Source organism: Gavia stellata, chromosome 19 (assembly GCF_030936135.1).
Source record: "Gavia stellata isolate bGavSte3 chromosome 19, bGavSte3.hap2, whole genome shotgun sequence".
Taxonomy (NCBI): domain Eukaryota; kingdom Metazoa; phylum Chordata; class Aves; order Gaviiformes; family Gaviidae; genus Gavia; species Gavia stellata.
The window spans coordinates 17,473,195-17,496,570 of NC_082612.1; the positions used below are offsets into that span (position 1 = coordinate 17,473,195).

The 23,376-nt window shown below is 36.4% G+C and overlaps 1 protein-coding gene across 1 annotated transcript in view; it reads right to left on the reverse strand.

Moving 5' to 3' along the window:
• The window catches only part of IQCM (IQ motif containing M), a 190,660-nt gene that overhangs the window by 61,610 nt on the left and 105,674 nt on the right, over nucleotides 1–23,376 (reverse strand). The window contains 6 exon segments of the mRNA XM_059826739.1: nucleotides 1,918–2,015; nucleotides 2,017–2,042; nucleotides 3,391–3,441; nucleotides 3,443–3,633; nucleotides 3,757–3,847; nucleotides 19,729–19,820. Coding sequence (XP_059682722.1) covers nucleotides 1,918–2,015; nucleotides 2,017–2,042; nucleotides 3,391–3,441; nucleotides 3,443–3,633; nucleotides 3,757–3,847; nucleotides 19,729–19,820 — 549 coding nt within the window.

Sequence of the window (23,376 nt, forward strand, 5' to 3'; positions counted from 1 at the left end):
TCTTGATAAATGTAATACATTAAATAATATAGATTCAGTCAAAGATACTAACTTAGAGATAGGTGTTGTGTGATTTATTTTCTACTGCTCAGGGAGGGAAAAGTACAGATTAAAACTAAAAAACTTCACAGTCTCCTATACTTTAATGTCCACAGAACATTTCAGCTGATATACCTAGCTCACAGATTTTTTCAGAATTGGTGCAATTCTGCAAATCTTCGTCCATGAGAGACAGAAAATACTAGTCTAGCTAATTTACTACTAATTAACAAACCCACCAATTTTCCCATAAGGGTTAACAGCAATAGATCATATTATACTGTATGTTATGCATGAGCATCTATAACATACCTCTATCTGTCTTCATCAAAGCAGAGCAAATTAATGTCAATTTAACATTTCAGAAAAACAGCATCTGCCTTGTAAGGCAGAGTTTGCACTCTAATCTTTGAATACCGTAAAGACAAAACAACAAAAAAAGACAATACATTGGGCTGCAACATCTTATCTCATCTACAAACAAAGAAGCTTTGATGGTATAAACTCATGACTTCCTATTAAAGCATCAGTGACTCAACCATCAACCAGCATTTCATTACAATATGAAGAGTAATACAAACTTTTCAGTCAGCCAGCATTAGACAGTATGTTATGAGTTATGCAGCCTGGGATAAGAAGGAGGGATAAGGAGGATATAGGGTTATGTTTTAGGAATAGATTAGTTTTATTGATATTTTTTCTAACATATGGGGAAAATCAAATTTTATATATATACATTTTATTTTTTTTCCTATGTGATGTTAGGAGTATAAGACCTGATTATGGAATTTGGAAGTCAAAACTGAGACTATGCCGTGAATCTTCAGATTACATGATTTGCATCACTAAGGCATTTGGAGGGAACTCAAAGTCTACCCAGTGAATATGTTCAAATTAAGTATTACAATCCTCCTACTTTATACTGAAATATAAAGCTTTAATAATGTAGAATTAAAGGACTGAATGGAAATGGGAATCAAGACATAAACAATTAATACATATCAAGCTCAAAAAGCATAAGACTCAATTAGAACCTAATTCCAGTATTTAATGGGTGGTACTTTTTTATTTCTCTGGAATGCTAATGCCTATTTAAAGGAGAGAAGAAAAAAAAAAAGCAGTACATTTCTAACCCTTAGGTATGAAAATGGTCACATAAGTCCAACCTTTTGATGCATGGTTGAAAACTCATACTAATTCTCTTTTTCTCAGCCTTTTCCCATCAGGAAAGCTATTTTCTAGTGTATGCACACTCATCTAATCTTAAATATCCTCTGTGATGAGACGGCCACCTCTTACTCTGGAGGAGGAATTTGAAGGGCAACGGATCAGACAAAAAGGAAGTTTAGATTAAATTTTGCAGTCTAAACTGCTTTTTATTTTCCTTAATATCTTCCTATAATCCTTGGGGTAATAAGGACTACACAAATAGAAACATTCAGAAGAATGCAGAAGGCAGTGAGCAGAGCATCTGGAGCTAAGGAACAGGCAGTTTTGGTATTAGGCAACTATTTCCTCTCCTTTCAACACTTCTCAGCTTATGTGTCAGGAGAAGCAGCCCTCGTGTCTGTGTCTGCTTGGTTACGCCTTCAAGCTATTGTTGTTCATGCTTCTCCTGACCATTGCTGTTTATTCTATTGTGCGTGTCTCCTCATCAAGTGACCAGAAGAATCTCTTTATTCAAGCTAAACCCTACAGTTCTGCAGTGCCAGAATGACATCTTAGCAATGCAGCTGTGCCTTTGGAGACATGAAATCTTCCTTGCACCAAAAATCACTTTAAAATAATTGTGTTGCAGACATGGAATATTACTTAAGAACAGACAGACCTCTGAAATTAACATAAAAGATAATTCTATTAAAAAATGGGATTACTTACATTTTTTCTTGTCCATCTACTCCTTTAATTCAAAATACCAAAGTGGTGTAGAGAGATCCAAAATACCAGCTCGACATCTAATGCGGGCTATCATTTTACAGTAGGGATCGTCCATGACTTGTAGACTGTAATTACACATATGTTTCACTTTCACTACTGTAAGAAACAAGTGAAGGGTGTCTAAAGAAACAGACAAGAAGGTGGAACTAAGAGGTGCGCAGCATATAAGAAAATCTTAAAAGAAAGCAAGAACAAATTCAATTCCTGTAAACTCATATGGACAGATAGGTAAAAACAATTACTCCAGAGTGCTGATAAGGGATGGTCCTTTCCGAAGGTGAGTGGATAAAACCATTGGATAAAACTTTTTTGGGATAAACACATTTTATCCCAAATTACAGTAGATCAGGGACTATGTGAAATACTACCCGCACATAATCAGAGTCTTGGGGGAAAGACTAGGTTCTGTATCTCAGCAGGGGAAAAGTGGAACAGTGAAACTTGGCAAGGTGAGAAACTCTGTGTTCAACATTCTTTTTTTTTTTTATTAAAAGTATGTTGTGGGATGAAAAATATATATTTGTTTTCAACAGTACAGGAGTAGATATCAAGAAATGCTGTCTCACCTCACCATTAACTGTAACAGCAGCAAAAACTCCCTATCCTCCAGTATATAAAGTGAAGGAATATTTTTAAAGGTTGATGATTACCAAATAATATGACCTGATTTTTATTACCCTACTTTAGGATTCTGGAAAACTAAAAAAAATAGATTGTTTAACGGATGACTTAATTCAAATAAGTGGGTCAAGTAGGAACTAGGTATAATTTTTCTTATAGTGTACTTCTTAGATAGGAGACTTAGACATCACCAGAAAAATGATACCTTAACTGAAGTTATGCAGCCTCCATTAGCACTCATCCTGTAATGTGTATAAGCTCTTTTAACTTGGTATAAACTCTGAGATGGAAGGCAAAAGTGCATTCTCTAGTATGTCATTTCTCAGGAACTGGCATTTCATTTAGCAATACTAGATGACAAACATGAAAAACAGTAATTATACTATAGAATCCATGATTTTTTTTTCAGTAATTGAAGCTTAAAACAGAGTGGGAGAAGAGTGCAATAAACAGTCTGTTAGTTACAGCCTGTTTCTCTACCTGAAAAACTGCAAGCCCCAGAATTAACAGTACAATATGCATGTACAGCAAGACTCTCCGAAGGCAGAGCACTCAAATGTCACACAGGCTTCTAAAAACTAATAGAGAGCCTTCCTGAGATCAGGTGATGGAAATAGGTCCCAGCAGAGCACTCGCTATCACTGAATTCTCCCTAACCTTGAAGGCGCAGAACAGCCGTGACAGACAAACTAGCTGAGCATGGGGGTTTTTCCATAGCAAAATAGTAATACTCAAGAATTCTTACACTATTAAAATTCAAGTGGTACACAGATTAAACAATCAAGACATTACCTTAATCTCAAGTCTCTTGAATGCCCTGTGTTCAAGCCACCCTCTCACATTATCTTTGAATGCAAATGACTGCTTTAAGTATTTCTCTACTGCTAGGATGCTTTCTACTGTCATGAGAAGCTTCAAAGACTTCCAGGTGAGTTACATGTTTCTTCACCTTCGAAGTTTGAAGGTCAAGGCATTTGTCACTAGAAATTGAAGTACAGAAGATTTGTTTTTCAGTTTGGTGGACAAATGCTTGAACTATGAAACAAAATTCTAGAAGACATGTTGTAATGTGCACCTAAAATAATTACAGAATCATGTAGAATCCTTTGATTTAATGAATAGCTTGAAAAGATTGAAAAGGAACTGTTGGTCATTTACCATCTACAATTACAGAATTGGCATCCAAATCTGCTTGCCAACTGTTCTGCTGCAGCTGGGTAGATCTGCACAATGCCCGTGGCTTTGTAAACTATAAGGATTAAGTTATTATTTTAAACGTTGTTAACATTTTCAATTCCTATTCAACTGTACAGGTTTGGGTTTTTTTTACAAAGTGGAGAGCACAAAAAGTCAGATTTTGTGTGAAAATACTCTATTGCAAAAAAATTAGTTTGAGTAAGACTTAAAAAAAATAACTTACCTACCAGCTCTTACAATTGAACTGCTAACACGAACTATAGCAGATAGACACATTGAAACCTTTAAGTGCCTCTTCTATCTGAATACTAACTTCCATGGATTTTATTAATGTGTGTTCATTAAAGTTGCCAGGAAATTCCCTCCCCCTCCCCCAAAAAAATAATTTTACAAGAACGTAGGAAAGTATTGATACCAATCCTTTTCATAGGAACCCACCAGGAAAGGTTGTACTGGAGATTTTCCTGTCAAAACAAGATAGCAGAAACACCAGAAAACCCAAGATATTAAATAACCTGAATTGTACGTGTATTTACTACAGTAAAATTACTAAAAGTAATTTCAAAACCCCAAAAGCTCTCAACTTTGTCTTGATACAGAATAAGTAGAAAGGAACTCTCCAAAGTTTCATCTCTACAGTCCTCCTGTGTGATTACTTGACTATGTCCCAATTGATGAAATGATCAAAATATATATGATGAATAATCAAAATGCTAGATTTTGCATTTCAAGCAGTGTAATTGGCAGAAATGTAAACCAAAAGGTTGCTAAGGATTTTTCATCAACCACATTTAGAGCTCTCTTTTTTTCTGAAAGTCCAATTGTGAATAGAAATCGTGATTTTATAGTTAAGGTCATAAGTAGCTGTGTGCTGTAAAATCAGTTGTAATTTTACTTACCCACATCCAGATTGTGCCAAGACTAAACCAATCTGCTTGAAATATCATTGAATTGAGAGGAAAATGTTTTTTGATGCCTGGTCTTAATTAAGCAAGGTGCTAGTCAGAGAAAATGCTTGAGAAATTGAGATCTGACTATTTCTCAAAATCTTGTCTTTTGCTGGATTTTTTTGTTTGTTTGTTTTTGAGATTATAATATATTGGTGGGGATTTTTTTTAAACAAAATAACTTCGATGATGAATTTCAAATGGGTTATTTTCTGGTATTCTGTAGCACTTTCTCCCTCTAGCCAAGAGCCGGCAGGATTTCTCATCAGACCATCTCCTTATAATTAAAAAATATCATGTGCACTTATTCATCATTCCACTCTATGCCACAAAGACAAATCTGTTCCATCAATCTTGATCTCTCCACTGGCTGAAAAATCTTCCAGGTATTTCATATAACCTCACAGTATGGGACCACAATTTCACCACTTACTTATAATCTGGTACACCCTCTAAGCCTTTCCACTGAACAAAGAATTGAACCTTTTACCAGCTTAATTAAGCTCCGTACTAGCAGAGGCTGTGCATTTATTATTTTCCCCAGTGATTCTATCAGAGAACAGCAGCATTTTAATTTGCCTGTAGGGTTTCAAAGAAATTGCAGTTTCATAGGTTGCACAGGGAATGAGTGGACTCATCACCACAACTGTTTCTAGACAGGTCTAGCCAGTTTGCAGGTGATGTCTATCTACTCTGAGACATGAGAATGTGCCAAGCATGAGGATATCCAAGGGCTACATCTCTGGACTGATCAAACCCACTATCTTCGAAGACCAAGGAACAACATCATGTCAGATGGACAGGAAGGGAACTACCTGACTTATTAGCTACATACGTATATAGAATATATACAGTATTTCTATAGATTATTCTTGTTTCCAAATTTAGAGAAAAAGTTTATCAGAGGTAATTATCTATTTTGGGAGGGCACGTCCCACTGTGCTATCTTACAGGAAGAAAAGTTTGAATCTTTTCTTAACATTGTTTTCAGATTTATTTCAGATTCTAGATATAGTTTGACTTTTCAAACAAGATCCTCAAATCACTATGTAAGTTGAGGCTATTTGGGGAAAGCAAGGCACTCAGATGGAAGGAGAGAAAGTCTTCCTAAAATCAACAAATCTTGATTTTTTTAAATGAAAATATATTTCAGAACAATTCTGATTTTGTAACCATTACGTTCTTTTTTAGATCCACGATAATAAAAATGATATGAAAGATATGGATAAGCGCCTGTTTGAAAGATCGAGTGTACAATCAAATCCTCACTTAGGTACAGCAGCTGTCTGCACTACAGATGTCTTTGTAAGATCAAATTCATGCTGCAGATCTGACGGCAATGCATTAAATGGCTCTTCCTACTGAATTATACATGTGGCAATTTTTTTTATAATCTCACAATTTAATTTCATGCAATTTACATATTCTGATTAATAGTGCTGTGTAAAGATATATTTAATATGCTCTGGCACTGCTGTATAAATAATGTCTTATATCAGTATTTTGTGCTGTTCTTAAAGATTAATTTATTTAAGATTGTGTTCAAGTTACATTGTTCTGTCTCTTGTATGCCACAAAAAATGCATACTAAACTAGCTCTTGCTTAATGTGATTTCTCTCAGTTACATTATCCCTAATGATAACTTTTACAGGAGAATTTGTTGTTTTAATAGAAGAAAATAGCTAAACAGAAAAAAAATGTGGGTTTTATTTGGTAAGTGTCTAGAACATACTAGAGCAGAACAAATACCAAGCATGATGTTTGAAACAGGATTTCTATCAAACCAACAGTTTATCTGCATTAATATATATTCCATCACTTACAAATTTCAGTTCAGATAATGCTACTAATTAGTTTTGGCTGATATTGAAGTATTTTGTATGCCCCATTTATAAAAGCTGTTTGCCCATCTGTTAATAGGTTGGAAGTGATTAAAGGACACTTATTTTGGCTGTTGCAAAGGCCAAATCATTTTAAAGCTGCAAATATGTGACAAAATCAGCTAAAGGTTTGCCAAGTTCAGGACCTGATTTTCCTAAAGAGTTGTGGTGTCTGCTTCCTTTCCCTCCTGCCTAAAGTATCTATGAGTTTTCAGTACATAAAAGCGAAAATTCAGCCTACTATGGTAGGCCACACCTACTATTTGTTTAAACAGAGGTTTTAATAAACTTTGAATGTTTTTCGGATCTCTAGCTAAAAAGCATTTCTGCTGTTTGTATATTAAATTTGAAGCACTGCTTCTGAGATCTTAACTAAAATGTGGCTTACGAGACTACTCAGTATCACTGCATTTTAATACCTGTGCCTTCCCTTCCTGTCTATTGTTTGACCAGTGTGCATAAAAGAACAGGAAAATGAGAAATAAGTCAATATGGGAAATATCAGAGGAAAAAGAAGACAAAGAAAGAGGGTAAAGAATTTAAATGAAAAGGACAGTCATGGACACTGAGCTGGGAATCAACAGCAAATCAAAAACTCTAATGGCAAGAGATTTATGTGAGCCATTATTGCAAGATAATTACAGACTTCAGTTCCATCTGGGGAAGAGTATTTCAGTCATATGTTTAACTTAAATGAAGACAAGAATTAGCATTGTACGGAGAGCTGGAATAACTCCTGTACACCATTTACATCTTATGGCCTTCCTGAAGGCAAATGTCACGTATTAAATTATACCCTGTTTTTTCTCTATATACTTGTTGCTTTACAGTATCAGGACGAAACCCAAGCTGACCCTTACTCCAGATGGAAAGTAGCAATGGAGTTGTGAAAAGAGTATTCAAACAGATATCCTAACCCTGGTTTTTCTGCAACCCCCTGAATAAATTTTTCCTTGAATGGATTTGAACTGTAATACCAAAGGGAAAAGACCAATAACTAACCCTAGACTTATTTGCTTCATCTGCAAAATTAATTTTATAAATGAGCAACATAAAGTGCTACCAACGTACATTAAAGACATACCACCTGCTTTGTACTACTTTAATGGAAAATCTGTCAAGCACTTTCCTTAATGATTATGTGTCTTAAAAATTCAACAAATGAAAGGATTATCACTGAAATAATATTAATCTGCAAAGGATTAACAGCCTACTGTTGAAAGACTTCATGAACTGCAATAGGAGAGGATCTGAAATAAAAAATGCAAAGAGCTTTTCACATGAATAGTGCAGAAAGATTGTAGAGGATGAAGCAGCAAAAGTGAAAATGGACTGAAACAAAGAATGGTGATGTGAATCAAACATTTCAGCATTGAAAAAAACCCAGAATCATAAAAAATGTACCATAAGCTGTAACATCCTTACCACCTGTATACAGGCTACTCATTTCCTTTGTAAGTTTCTGCGACCAGTTGTGCTCTCGTTATCATTTGTCGTTTTAAACAGATTTAGATACATTATCTGAAATGTCTTGTTTAAAGAGTGAAACAGAATTTTATTGAACATTCTGAACTTAACGTAACACTGAGAATGAAGTCTTGATTTCCTACTGATACAGCCTTCTTTAAGGGATAGAAAGACACACACCCCCATTTTATAAAATACTTTATCTTCAACAGCACACAGTTTAGCTTTTAGAATTTCAAGAAACAAATACATTGTTTTATTTCTCTGTTATATTTTCCCTGTCTGTAGGACATTAATGAAATCATCGCCAGGCATTTCTTGTTATTTAATGGCCAACAGAGTTCATTTCATCAAACCTCATTCAGTAGTTATCTATATTCATGAAGACACTTAAGGATGTATTTGATTTCAGCTTTAGTAGGATTTAAGGATATGCTTAAAGTTAGGCATATACTTAAAATGCTATGCTGAATTTGGATGGAGGCAACTGCATGCTTACCTGAGCTAAAGTTAAAATTAAACATACGCTTAAGTGTTTTGCTGAATACAGATGGAGTGCTGAACTGGAGCCCAGTGATTACTCATAAGTGTCAGTATGTTCTCAATCCAGAAATTATCACTTTACAAATAAAATCTGAAGATATGCATATACATAATCAATGTATGGCTGAGTAGAATTTTGATGACCAGCTAATTACAATTCATGCAGACATAAATTAAGAAGGTGATGAAACACTGCTTAAACTCAAAGATACGTCCCAAATTATTCACTCAGGATGTACCCAGAAGACAAAATATGACAGTGAAACAACACGGAGGAATAAAGGCAAGCTGTAAGGACAGGCACAACAACAGCTTTCACTTCCAGTTGATGACAGAGTTTTCAAATTCAGTGAGCCCAATTTAGTTGGTCTCAGGGCCTGATACTAAAATTGCCTAGTTTCCTGAGGCTTCAGTGATGTTAACAGCAGATCAAGCAAACAGATCTCATTCATCACGCAGAAGAACCCGGAATCACCATTCTGAGGTTTTGTAACTTAATAGTGTAAATGTATCACTAAGATCTATTCATGCTTTCTAATGCCTTTGTCAGTTTTCAATATTAATTTCCAAAAGAAAAACATTGACAAATAAGTTTGAAAATAAGTAAATCAGTTTCATCTGCTGTCATTTTTACAAAAGATGAATAGGAAAAAAGCACCTCGTATTCCTCCTTTCTGACTTAGCACTTGATGCAGCGCTCTTCTTTTTGTTCGCTTGGAAGTCTACCATAATCTGGAAAGACAGAAGGAAGACCTAGTCAATTAGACAGGTAAAATCTAAGATAGCTTATAACTGTCATATTTCAAGAACCGTACATACAGTTTTAAAAGGTTTTAAATTTAGATAGGACTTACTGCTTTACCGAGCAAAACTAAAAAGTTCAAAGAAATAAAACCAATCTAATTAGTAATAGCAAACGTTAGGGATGAACCTAGCAATACTTTGCTTTAAGTTCAAACATACAGGTTCAAAAAGGGTAAATATTGCTTTCTTCTTTCCACCTCCTCAGTGACTACTCCCTGTCCTGCTACCTTATAATTCTAACAGTGTTTTCATTTAATGAATTATGAAAACACAAAACCCACAAACCTTTGCTACCGCTTGGATAGATCAGGTTGTTTGGCTTTTGTTGTGATGCATTTCTGATCTGGCTGCCTCTTAGAAAGGATACCATCATCTGTAAAAGACTCAGAGAAATGAAAAAATAAAACAATCAACCCAGTATATAACTGAAGCATGTAACTATAACCCCCTCAGATGTCCTTGCCATTTTAATCCCCGTGTTCCTGAAACACAGTAATAAACAAAGCATGCTAAAGAACGGATATTTGACATCACACCAAAACACCACCCATCCCAATATGCTCTTCCTAACAATGGCCAGCAAAGGAGTATAGGCAGGCATAAGAAACATGGCACTTTCAAGGGTGACAGACTCTCTGTTATAGACTTCTGACTATCAGCAGTTTAGTGACTGAGCTAGAGGCAGCATCTATACCCTTATATTTAATAGCCACTGAATAACGAATCAGACATCAAATTGCCTAATCCCTTTTTGATCCCTTTTCTATTTTCAGACTTTGCAACACCTGTGGCTGCCAGATCCACAATTCAGTTATGCATTATATGAAAAAGATTTTTGGGTTTTTGTTCTAAATTTGCTACCTGATGATTTCATCAGGCCCCTCCAGTTCTTGAGCTAGAAAAACAATATCTATTAGGTCCCCGCAGTTCTTGAGCTAGAAAAACAATATCTATGATTCTTTATTAACCTTTCCCCTACTTTCAAAATTTTTACTCCTGATCTGTTACCTCTGTCACCTAAATTTTATTATACTGAATCAATGGATGGTAAAATGGTATATGATATCCATTAGCAGTAAATACAGCATGAAACACTTTCTGACCTCACAATTCCCAGCTTCTTTAGTCTGTTTTATGACTGAAACTAGTCCACACCTCCAGCAATCCCATACACTACCTTCTAGATCCCTTTTCTTTTTAGGACAGCATGACTGGCACGTAGTATTTAAGACATGGATGTACTATGGATGTAGTAAGAACTCTATCCCAATCAGCAGCCAGCTACACAGGTACTTTGATATTCTTAGTAAATTCCAATTAGATTATCAGCACTCCAGCCAGCCTCAGGAGTCTCCCTATGAGTTAAGGACCTGACACATTCAAAGAGCTGAAGGAAAGACTGCATGCCTGACAGGTGATTTGCTCCTATCCACCTCATGAAAAAGTGAGTCCTATTGGTTGCATGTTTCCACATATTTTTGACTACCTCATGCTTCAGATCCTGCTCCCTAGTTTCATTTACTCAAACCAGAGTCTCATATTCAGCTGTACACTAGCCTTGCCTATTATCTACCACCTTAGACCCTACCATGCTCTATGGAGTCCCTGATACTTCAGCCCAGCTCCCAGCTGTGCTATTCTGCCAACATTTGCACTGATTATTCTTCTGACTTGATGTGCTTGGCTTCTGTCACTAGCTCCTGTCTGTAGCCTCTCTCCACACTGCTACCTGCCTCGAGGTACACAGACATGGTGATGTTTTCTGTTCAGCCCTAAGTTCTTTTCCTTTCCATACCCAACCTCCTACTTGTCTTGTACTCCCTTTGGTTAGCAATTTCAGACAACTAACCACAATGATTCCAAGTTCCTGTCTGTGTGATAATGCCAAATTCAGAGCTCATTCAGGTGCATGTGCACAGAGTGATTACCTCCACCAAATGTTTTCATTACTTTTTCAATTACCAGAATGTTTTGATGAACAAATAACAAACCATGATTTTGTTTGAAAAATCAGATGCGGTACATGCTAGACTAATGACGGCAATGCATTAAGTACAACTAAACCACTCTTCCAAGCATTCTATTTAGCAACTCTACTCACAGAGCCTGAATGCTAGACACTGATTATCATTTTTTAATCAAAGAATGCAGGTTTTAAAGGCTGCAATTCAGTGTGCTGACTTGTATTGCAGATTTCAAGCAGCGAGGTATGAGTTACCCAACTGTTAGAGAAAAATGTTCTTCTTAGGAGGCTGTTACTGCAATTCAAGCAATTGTTATTGCCAATAGAAGACCTGGCTCTGCACACCCTTGTATATTTTAGGATCATCAGCCACCAGTGCAATTAACTGTTATCTGGTGGGAGAGCTAAAATGCATGCATGTGCTCAGGAATAGTCTTATTTAGTACCTCATTTTATAGGTGTATAGTTCTTCGGTCATTTATTTATTAAGTTCTGTGTCACCACTGAGTAGTCTTGTCCAGTTTGGTTAGCTTTTATATAAGCTTGCTATATTTTGGTCTTTGCTTCTGGTTTTGATCTAGGGATTTGAGTCCTGAAGTTGCTCCTCCCAGAACTAGAGTGGCAAAGCCATCATTTTATCAACCCTGTTCATTCATTTGGAAACCCTGTCAGGCATGTAAGGCATATGTTGAAAGGCAATCTACACTTTAGTTCATGTGGTCAAAGCCAAGCCAATGCCTAATAAAGTCCCCATCTATGATTTAATATGAAGATTAAATTACACATCTTGTGCAATTGAGATGTGACTAGTTATTTTAATGCAGTCGGGATGTTAACACCAGCTGTCTGAGAGAAAACATGAGAAAAGAGTGGACATAGAGGTGCAATAAGCATACTATCTGCATATGACCTCAAGAGTAATTCTCCAAAAATTAATTTCTGGGCAAAGATCCAACACTACAGTAAGTGACTTTGCACATGTCTGGGTATAAATGTATGAATTCAGAGGAAGATAGGTACTTGATAACTTTCTAAGTTACTTCAAATCTATCTTAGTAATTCATATGAGATTTCTCAAATGCTATCAAGACATTGTCCAAGGGACTCTTAGGTCCTTCAGCTGTGCTTATCAGTATGTGATTCAGATTATGAGCTGACAGTAGACACTATAATCCTACTATGCATGTGATTAGTATGTGCCAAGACCAGATCTCTGAATGTCTCTGATATTCATGAATCAAGTTTCAAACACAAGTATTTCAAAAATGAACATTTTGAGAAAATAAACCTTTGATCAGCACACTGCTACCCATAAGGTTTAATACAGCTGATTGAAAACTACTCTTCACCTTACTTTCTTAAGTATTCTTAAGTAAGGTATATTTTACCTTACTTTCTTAAAGTAAGTTGACCACATAGCTGGAAGCATGTTCCCTTTTAACAATAAGGAAGATCATATCATCAAGCCCTGAAAAGTGGGAGGTGAGAAATACACGCAAAGGTTCTTTACAATTTGCACTCTCCAGGCTATTTGATACACTGCTATAACAAGACGAGTCAAATGGCCTTATCTTCTCAGAATCTTCCATATAAAACAGTGCAGTGAAGCATGTGTTTGACTCTGAATGAGCTGTTCCCACTTCACACTACGATGAGCCACTTGCCAATTGAGTTCAGTCTCCTGCCTCCCACTTGCAAAAGGAATTTAATTGGCTGTTACAGCAATCTGCACTCTGATAAGGTTGCTGAGAGAAAAAAAATAAAAACAACCAAAACTATCATCTGAAGACCTCATACAGTATTTTTCTTCCACAGCTCTCTATTTGTGGTGGTCCACCATCTCAGTGTGTAGCTACCCTTCGAACAGCCATTCCTCCCTCTAGATTTCCAATTTGTACCCAAGGCCATCCAAAAGTTCATAATTCTTTTCCTTTATTTCCTGAACTACCTTTGAAGTCTCCAGTATGTGGTCCAGTAGGTTGCATATGCTTTCATGTGAGGCTGCCTCCCCCCTTTGAATTCAAAGTTTCATTCTGCCTGAGGCAAGGGTGGCCTGCAATAAAGACCTTGCTTCCACTTCACAAGCCACCTGTTATCTTCTTCGCCAACCTGCCAACTCCTCTATTGCTTCCCAGTCCTGCTGCTCCCCAGCCCACTGTGCCATCTGCACAGCAGGAATTCAGAGATAAACTTGCAAAGTGTTAGAAGTCTCAGCTTTGTCTCAGAGCCGGTGCTGCTTTGTGAGCAGAATAATTATTCTGGAATAAAAGTAACTTTTATTTAAGAATAATGTCTGCATGGAAAGCTGCTACCTAAATAAACTAATTTATTCCATTCTAGCTCTGCTAGTCTGCTTCCTCTTTTGTACAGGGCCCACGATCTATTTGTGAATACCTTAAATTTTCTTACTATGACAGGATATATATGAATATAACAATTACATTAATTTACAAAAGAATTACAAATTACCCAAAATACCATTAAAACATTTCCAGCAATTTCTGAAAGTAACATTTCTAGCATTTCTGAAATTGGGGAGAAGCTGAAACGCAGGACTCTGATGACTCAAAAGACTGTTAAGACTTCTGTCCCAAAGATATAAAAATACAACAACTTTTGCAATAAGACCACAGATCACTGCAGCCCAGAAGAAATTGCACTAAGAGTGTCATATGAAAGACTGGAAGAGGTGACTCGGTTGCAACCGGGGGGGGGAATCAGCTCAATCTGCTAAAGTTAGTGGTACCACACCACAGAAAGTCAAGAATTTAGTCTTGGTCCCAGTGCCCCATAAAGCTGGACACTGCTTAAATACAGTAAGTATAGAACAGTTACTAACGCAGACAATTCACAGTATAAAAAAAAAAAATAATCAAGAAGCAACAGGGGGATACAGAGAGATGAAGTAACACAAGGAAACAATGAAATGATTTTGATTGACATGACACAGGGTTGTCACAGTACATCAGGAGCTCAATGGTTGTTACTTTAGAACAGACAGTGCGGTAAAGGTTAATTTTAAGAATGAATGTAATGTGCATTAAAGAGGTTAGTTTGGACCATCTACAAAGAGTTTCTGCCAAGCCTACAAGGGAGCACAGGAAAAACACCTACAGTTGCATGCTGGAACATTGAAACTGGAATCATTCATCAATGGGAAGAATAGAAGCTGATCATTCTATTGTGAATCAGAGATGACAGAGTGGAAAAGGATGTTTCATATTTTGTTCAATTCAGATTATTACGGAATTCTGTCTAAACTGGTGAATTTGAACCATGGAACCACTTTGCATGATAAACAGTAGAACTCTTATCAGCCTTGAATCATAATACAGAAATGGGTAATTCACAGCTAGCTTTGAAAGAGCTTTCAATTTAAATAACTGTCTCCTATTTTAGGTCAAGTGCAAATTGCAAGCAAACCAAGCTATCTCAGCTCTTAAAACACTACAGCTATATTCTATCTCATCCCAAAGTAAATAAATCAATAATTCAAAATAACGGCATTCTGGTAATGTAACACCTTGTTTATAACCCATTCTTCCTCATGTCGCTTTTGGAGAAAGATTTTATTAAGCATATTTTAAAGTTTAATGAACCACTCTCACTTTTTGTTTCTGTTAATTTTTCAGAGAATACATGAAAGCCATCCTGAAACAACAACACCCCTTGTGTGTAGATGTAAGCAAAGCTACAGGCACTTTCTGAGCACACCCATTGTTTTATCCAGATTCATAAGCTACAGTGATCTCTGTTGCCTTTTCTCATTAAAGAAAATGCAGTCAGACATGGAAATACTCTACAAGGTGATTTTCTTTCACATGAAACGTTCAGTGACAAAGATGTCTTTGTGCATGACATGCTTTCTACTTCTTCCCCACTTCTTGTCTGCATTTTAATCCAGGTTAGCTTTTCTTCTTGGTAGATTAGAGATTGTAGCTGGCTTTAATCAAATAAAAATGCCATGAAGCAAGCACATAAGTTTACCTGGTAACTTACCTACCAGGAACACGTGTCTTGCAAATAGAAAGCTGAATTGATGTTGAAAATACTTGAAAAGATGTGCCCCAGATTCAGTTGTGAAAACAACATAACTGCATTGGCAATACAGGCCTATCATCAAAGCCTCTTCCAAGAAGGTAGTTTAGCTATGTTTGTCTATACAAATAAGGAGTACTGTCCTGTCTTTGGGTAACGTGTTCCTTACAGGGTCACTCATAACTTCACATGACATTGAAGTTCTGTTTTGTTGCAGAATAAAATCAAGAGATTCTACACAGGGGCTAAGGCATTCACTTGTGAATGCTGGAAACGCATGTCGAATAAAATGCCCTGAATGAATCAGCAAAGTGAATTCAACTTCACTTTTTCACAGCCTACCCAAAACCCCCTCTGCATGCTTGGTTTCATGAGAGGGTTAGAATTTCTGGTTTTCTCCTTTCCTCCCCACAGCAGATATTCTAGGCCTGAGAAATTCTTCTTGACAAAAATGCCATTGAAACTCATTTCTGGGGGGAAAACATTTCAGCTGTAGAGCTTCAGGATTTGCCTAAAGTCAGGGTATATTTCTCAGTCATTTGCTTCTTGTAGAGGAAATGCTGGCTTACCCTTGCTGAAAAAAAACCACATTTCAGTAAGTGCCACACAGTCAGCCCCTGTTCCTAATGCAAGTGTTTGCAGCATAGTGGGAGATACTCTTGACTCCCCAAATTCCATAAACTCACTGTGGGACATAGTTTCTCAGCAACGTCTACTCATGACACTTAGTCCTTCATTTCGCTCCTTCCATGGAAGTAGTATTCCATGTTTATCTCATCCTTAACACCAAGCAAACTTAGTAATCAAGAAACTCTTTATTTACTGAAAGATAAGGTCAGGCATTTTTGATGCAAGATTAGAAACAACACACTACAAATAAATATGAAATACAATGTTAATTTAGACTTAATGATCAGGTGCCTCTCTATGCAAGAGGTAACCTGTTTTATCTAGACTCCCCAAGACTCTTCCATGCTGTCAAAGCTGAAAATTTACTGCATTCAGCAATACTACTTCTTCTGAACATTATTCTTTATCTAAAGCTGGACAAGGACACAAATTCCATCCCATCCCATCTGATTTTTATTTCTCCTTTTTCTACTTTTTTCCATACTATTTTTTAAATGTGGGTGTAGCCTGTGGACTTTTCACCCTTCCTCAGGAAGGCTTCCTCAGAAAGGTTTGCACATCATCAGCTAGCAAGGGTTACTTCACTCTGTCATTTCATACATCTATAGGATACTTCAGTTAACACCTTTATTACAGCCTAAATGATCTTAACATAGGTTCTTAAGACATTCCAATTGCTAGAATACTCTTAAGGCTGAATGTTACGTTTTGCTTTTAGTCACTGTCAGTCTAAGCTTATGGCAGAGACTAAATATTAAATCTCCGGGCATGCCATTAATATTGACCACAGACTTAGGAATACAATAGTGTCATTGAACTATCTCTAGAGACACACTGCCACTGTCCTTGTAATATTGAATCATTTTGACTGATCAGTGCTGTTTAACAAAACATTTAATGAAATATTACCGAAACAATCTTATCTTCAATGAGTCTATTCCATGCTGTAAACTAAATTTTAGACTCAGTGTCTTTGCTGATGAATGTCATCCAAAAGATCTTTAGATAATCACACTTTCTAGTACAGTTTTCAAACCAGAAATAATATGAGTCACCAATTAGCAGATAATTTCTGAGAAGCCACTTGTAAAATACAAAGTTTAAGATGGAGAACAAGTAAATCTCAGAATACAACCATGAGTTGTTTAGTATGCATAGGTGCACAGTTATTTACCCTTTCACAGATATTTTTTCCAAATACAATAAAAAATTAATTTCTTAGCTATGCAACTTTTTACATTAAACCAATTCTAACTCTGGTTTAGTTCTTAGCTGTGGTTTCTCGTTATCTGCAAGGTGGGTAAGGAGCTGAGTAAAGGAGAGCCAGTGGTGCATTGATCTAAACAAGAAACTTTGGGCTAGCAGAAGGTTACTGGTGGATTTCCTCCAAAATCTGTGTCACTAGTGAAAGTAGTAATACTTCTATTAGTATTCAGCATAGAATAAGAGTGTACCAGTGAAATGACATATAGTTGGAGTACAGCACCAATAAACCTGGAAGACCAAAATGTCATACAGGAAAAGAAAAAGAACTGGATGATATTGTAGACTGGAGTTAGAGAAACAGAGTGACAGTCAAAGTGCAAGTTTTTAAATTGATTAATGAGGAAAAATTCTATACAAGCTTTTAGTTAGAGATAATGGTGGAGGAGGAAGACCTGGATGTCTCAGCAAGTTCCAGCATGACAATAAGCCATAGCTGAGTAGAAGTAAATTTGGTCCTAGAAATATCAGACAAGGAAAAGCTTAATGCTACTCTGTGAACTGTTATATTCTGTGTCACTGTGGTCACTCAGAATTCCAGCAAGGTGAATTCTGAGTGGTTAAAGTGCAGAGAAATGGCTGTTAGGACAATTAGGGCAATGCAGAGCATCTCGTACGAGAGGAAAAAAGTAGCTTCACCTTTTTCAGCCCAGAGAGGCAAAGGCTGACAGTGGACACAATTGATTCAGGCAGGAGTGGGTGTAAAAAGTCAAGGAGGGAGAAGAGCTATAAAACCAAAACGGCAATGTTGACAAAATAAAGAATAAGTACAAATTGGCCTTACCTAAATTTAGGATGAAAACTGAAGGTTTCTGACCACCACAGGAGACAAGATCTGTTTTTCCATGGAAGTAGTGGGAGAAAAAAAAAAATTAACTAGGTGAGAACTAGTGCTTAATAAATATTTAAATGGCACAGTCCTCTGCAGCAAGGTCCTGGATTCATTAGGTGAAAATACCCTTTTATCAGTCCGAAGTCACTCTCTTGGTGAATTAACTGACTGTTAGGACAATTTACAAAGAGAACTGAATTACAGTACAGAAAGAAAAGTTCTTGTTTATACAAAGGCTAGGTTCATAGTGTTTTCCAAAGAATACAGAGAACAATTATCTGACTGTATCTATCTGAGAATGACTCATTTAAAAGTAACTATCATTATAAGATGCTTTTAGGGATAACATCTCTCAATTGAAGAGGTACTAGAATTTCAACTGCCACTATCCAGAATCCTGTCCAACTCAATTTAAGCTATCAAGCCTTCTCTCTTCTTTTATATTCTGCTTTATTCACAGATAGAGGCTTCTTTTTAGGAACAAAATAAATGTTTAAAGAAAAAAGAAAACTTCCACTTTTGTTTCTTGCAAGCCTTTCAGTCTTCACAAGTGTTTTCCAACAGGCTAAAATATGGTTTAAATTATTTTATTAAATAGTAGGATCTATTCACTTCTAAGGTCAAACAGAAAACTTTAAGCAGGGAAGTTACCTCCACCAGCTGCTTGCTACCTTAAATTACTTTTAACATTTAATCTTTGTACCTCAAAACCATATAGTTTCTAAATCTTGTGTATAGAACATGTAAAGTTTTGTTAAATGTTTCTATTGCTTTCTGAGCTTTACCTCATTTCAACTATACAAATTTGAGATTCTGTAGTCTTCTCAGTGTTCAGTATTTTTCATAAAATATTTGTTAAAATTGCTATAAAGGTATGGTAATGTAAATTATCCAGTTTCTGCCTTACTTTACATGAGGTTAGGTCAAATAATTTCAGCTTTATTAGCCCATTGGGAAAAAAGCTTACAATTCTGGATAGGATGATGTAAAAATCAAGTTGGTGAAACAATGAGGTAGCCATGCCATGAAGAAATCAAATATCAGTCTACCTGTCCCTGTTCTTAAAGGAAGGGTATATCTAGATGAAGTTATTTCAATTTTGACATTAGCCTGTGTTATCTAACACTTGGTGACCATCAGCATTTAAAAGTCTGTGTACTCCAGAAATCTAGATGTAATGTTTGCTTTAGTTTAAAACAGGGATCTGCTCTTTATATGGCAGTCTGTATGTAATATGTCATATGCACATACATAATGCAGTAGACTTGCATTCATGGAAGATCTACTCGTGGTAGTGCACCAATACCGAAGCACTGCTTTGTCCGTAGTAATGGGTAGAGCATGGTACTCATAATAACGTAAGGATATCTGGTAAGCTGAGAATTTTCTGGACCCAAAATCTTGGCTACTTCTTCAGCTATAAACTTTGTTCCCCTGTTTTGATAACAACATTGTTTATATTATAGATCACTGACGTAGAAAGCAAAGTTCATTGCTAAAACGCAAGAATTTCTAATGTACACAAAGCTGATCCCTCCTGACGAATACTTGGTCATTTTACATACCTCCTTGCCCTTCATGCTTTTTTGCCTGGCTTGGCTGTACTCCTTCACAGGATTTGGCGCAATCACACCTCTCCAGTCCTGGTATACTTTGCCTGTTGGAAAGATTGGTGTGTTTTTGAGAAATATGTTGTTTATCCAAATTACTGCACGTTATTTATTTGTACTCAAGTTATTGAAATAGTAGTTTCAGTTCCCAGAAGTGGAGTTGACATCTGCTTCCTACTGGGGCAGTCAGCAGTTTCCATAAATCACTTCAAATATTCTAAAGCTCATTGTCTAGATCAATGACAACAAAACTAGTAAAATCTCAAAGCCTGCATCTCATTGTATAGCTTTTAATGCAGTCCCACAAGTATTTTCAAAGGAAAAATAAAAAGCCTAATTTTTATTCAGATATCCTCTGTAGAAAGGCATAAAAGCAGCTCTGCATTCTTCCACCCACCATACCATGGAGAGAATTAGCATAGTTTCCTGTTCTCTTCAAGCATGTTGGCTGCAAGACTTACTATTCTTTTGTCTCCTGAAAATTACTTAACTAGTACACCTCTTTTCAGATCAGGACTGAAATGAGGGACAGGGCTGCTTCTGAAGGTATTTTAAAGAGCCAGTCTGATTTCTTATCAAACTACAGCTCCACCACAGTCAGTATAATATGAGTGCCTTGTGCCAAGTCACATCTTAGTTCTTGCTCTAATGTGATAATATACTTTATCTTCAAAATTTTCTGAATGGTAAAATACGCATACACTATATTATTGTCTAAGAAAAACCTTCCCTATCATCTTCAACTGCATTGAATTCCTGGTTCCTATACAACCTTATTTAATGAAAATACATGCATTACTTAAAATCATGAATTGCCAGCTTACATTGTAAGATAAAGTACTTAACTATAAAGTTCTCAAAAACAGTTAGATCAACTAAAGGTTTTGTACAAATGAATGACTGTAAGCAGTTATTCCATCAGATGGTAGTGATTGTTATGTTCTGTAGATAACAACACAAATTTGAAATGGTAACACACTTAACCCATGCCGCAATAGTTTCGATGCTGATGGGAGAAAGGCTTGTCTGCTCTAGATTTTGAAAAGAAAATACAACCTTGACTTCAGTGAGTGCACTGCAACACCAGGGAGACCAAAAGAAGCTTGATAACTCTTGCAGTAAATGTAACCATTTCAGAAAAACAGAATCAAATTTGGCTAATGAAATGAAAATCTTAATCATGCCAGTTTTGTCCATTACATATGTAACAATAGAAGCTGCCTTACTGAAAGACATCAACGGTCCTTCTTGTCCAGGACTCATTCTCCAAACATAGCACACACTAAACACATCTGAGAAAATTTTAATTGCAAGCTGTATAGAGAAATCTCCAATCAACAGAGCTCCTCCTCCTCTCTAGATTGGCTGATCTTCAGTCATGAAGTTTAATGTCACTAGCACATTTTAGTGTTATAATTAATAATTACTCTAGATATTCTTGATATTTTTACCTTTTGGTATCAATAATCTCATAAAAAAGTTACCTCAAAAAGTAATAGCAGTTTTGTGACAAGTATGGGGGTTTATTTTCTCTTTTAAAAATCCCTTTTGTTTTTCCCTTAGGAACAAGGGAGCACAAGACAACAGAATTTTCTGATCCATCATCTTTTCTTTACTACTCAGCACGCCTGAGACATATGTACCTGTTTAAATGTCCTGTTTTTTTGTCGTATAGCGCTCTTTTCTGAAGCTTTTTCCAGGTAAATTTTGTCAAGGCCTTGGACTGTAAAAGGGCCATCCTGCTTCTGCCACGTGCTTTTTGGAATGCTGTGACAAGGACTGCACACTGTATTTCAGATGAGGTGGCATCGGTAATTTATGAAGAAACTTTATTATTCTTTCTTCATTTGTCATATTAACCCTTAACAACATAATATGCTTTCTTCTATTCTACTGGTCACAACACCTACGTTTAATAGCACAAGAGCTTAGCCTTCTACCCAAAACCAACAAAAATTCTGCCAAGGATTCACTGACGATAAAAGATGAAAAACACTAGGAGAAGATGACCATGTAAAGAATGCTGTGATACAATGCTTAAGACTCAGGCCATGCTTATCTATTTTCCTATTCTGTCAGATACCTTCTGCAACCTCTGCCAGCCTAGGAGTTGCCATCACTGCCAGCTAGATCCAGCGTTCTCTCTAATATAACATAATTTTAATTCCTGCAGGGAACTGATGGTAGTCTCATGGCTGCTACCAGGAGAGATGAGTTTCCTAACTACTAAGTTACTTAGGACTGAATGAACTCCTAGACTATATTTTAAAAAAACACAGCAAATTCTGTTCTATATTTGATAGCACAGGCACCGCACAGCATTAGGAAACCATGCAGCTAAATGATGTTGAGTTAAGCCTCTCCATGGGAGAAAGAACAGGATTTAAAGATACATGTCTTTCTTTTGCACCTTTTATTTATTTGGTTAAGCACATTTCTGTTTAGTGGGATGGATTTTACAACTTCTGTCTGTGAATGCCTAACAGAATCCACTGCAAATTTCAGTTATTTGAGTCACTTCTAAAAACCTCAATCATTTAGGAAATACTGCAGAATGTTGCCTATTGTCTATATTTGCATTAATCCCTCCTCCATGAAGAGAAATTATATTTGAAAAATGTCTGAGACACCAAGATATGAAAGATAAAGGAGTCACGTAATGATCACAGGCAAATACCTTAATGCAGAGACATTCAGAGATCCCAACACACTGGGGCTCTCTGCTTCGATTGTTTATTCCCACAGCTTGGCAATATGCTTTTCTGTTATGCACAACACCATTTACCTTCGAGCCTGAGAACTTAAACATCAGCAATATCAAAAAAAAGATTGGTGAGGAAAAAACAATGAGTTTACATCCCTTTGCAATTCCAGGGACCAGTGAGTCAACATTCAGTTTAAAAAAGAAATAAACAAATTGATATTCTTTATACCTTCCCAAGTTCTCTGACACTTACTGAACTTTATCAGGCCCCAAATTAACTTCTCTTCTGAATTCCCATTGTGCTCCATTTTGATGTCAGGCATTTTTATCTAGCCCTTTCCCATACAGATCATTTCTGTAAGGTCAGCCAGGAGTGCTTTTAACCTTCATTGACCCTTTTTAAAGTCAAAAGCTGTTGCAGGAATCCTGTGAAAGATACATCTGTGTGATCCAACAAATAGGTGAGAAAAGCCAGAGTTTAAACCAGGCTTCTCACAAAAGCACTTTTTTTCCCAGTTACCATTTCACTCCAAAAATGAGTCCATGGAGGGAAGAGGAGGAGTTGATGAAAATTCACAGCTAGCTAATGCCTTTTTAAATAGGACACTCATTTTTAATCTATAGTACTTACAAGCGATTATTAGCTAGAATATAGAATTAGCAGTTCATAGTTTATATGTATAATTTAAAGGGGGGGGTAGTTTAATAACTGTGTTAGAGAATTAATTCAAAGCATTTCAATTTTATATATAAAGTCAGTCTACGAGTGCTTTGAAACAGTGAACAGGAAAAATAGCGGCCAGGATCTAGAAATATAAAGCAGTCATAGAACGTATGAGGTTGAAGTTTGTATCCACTTTCATGTCTTTTACACCACCAGGATAGCAGAAATAAGACTG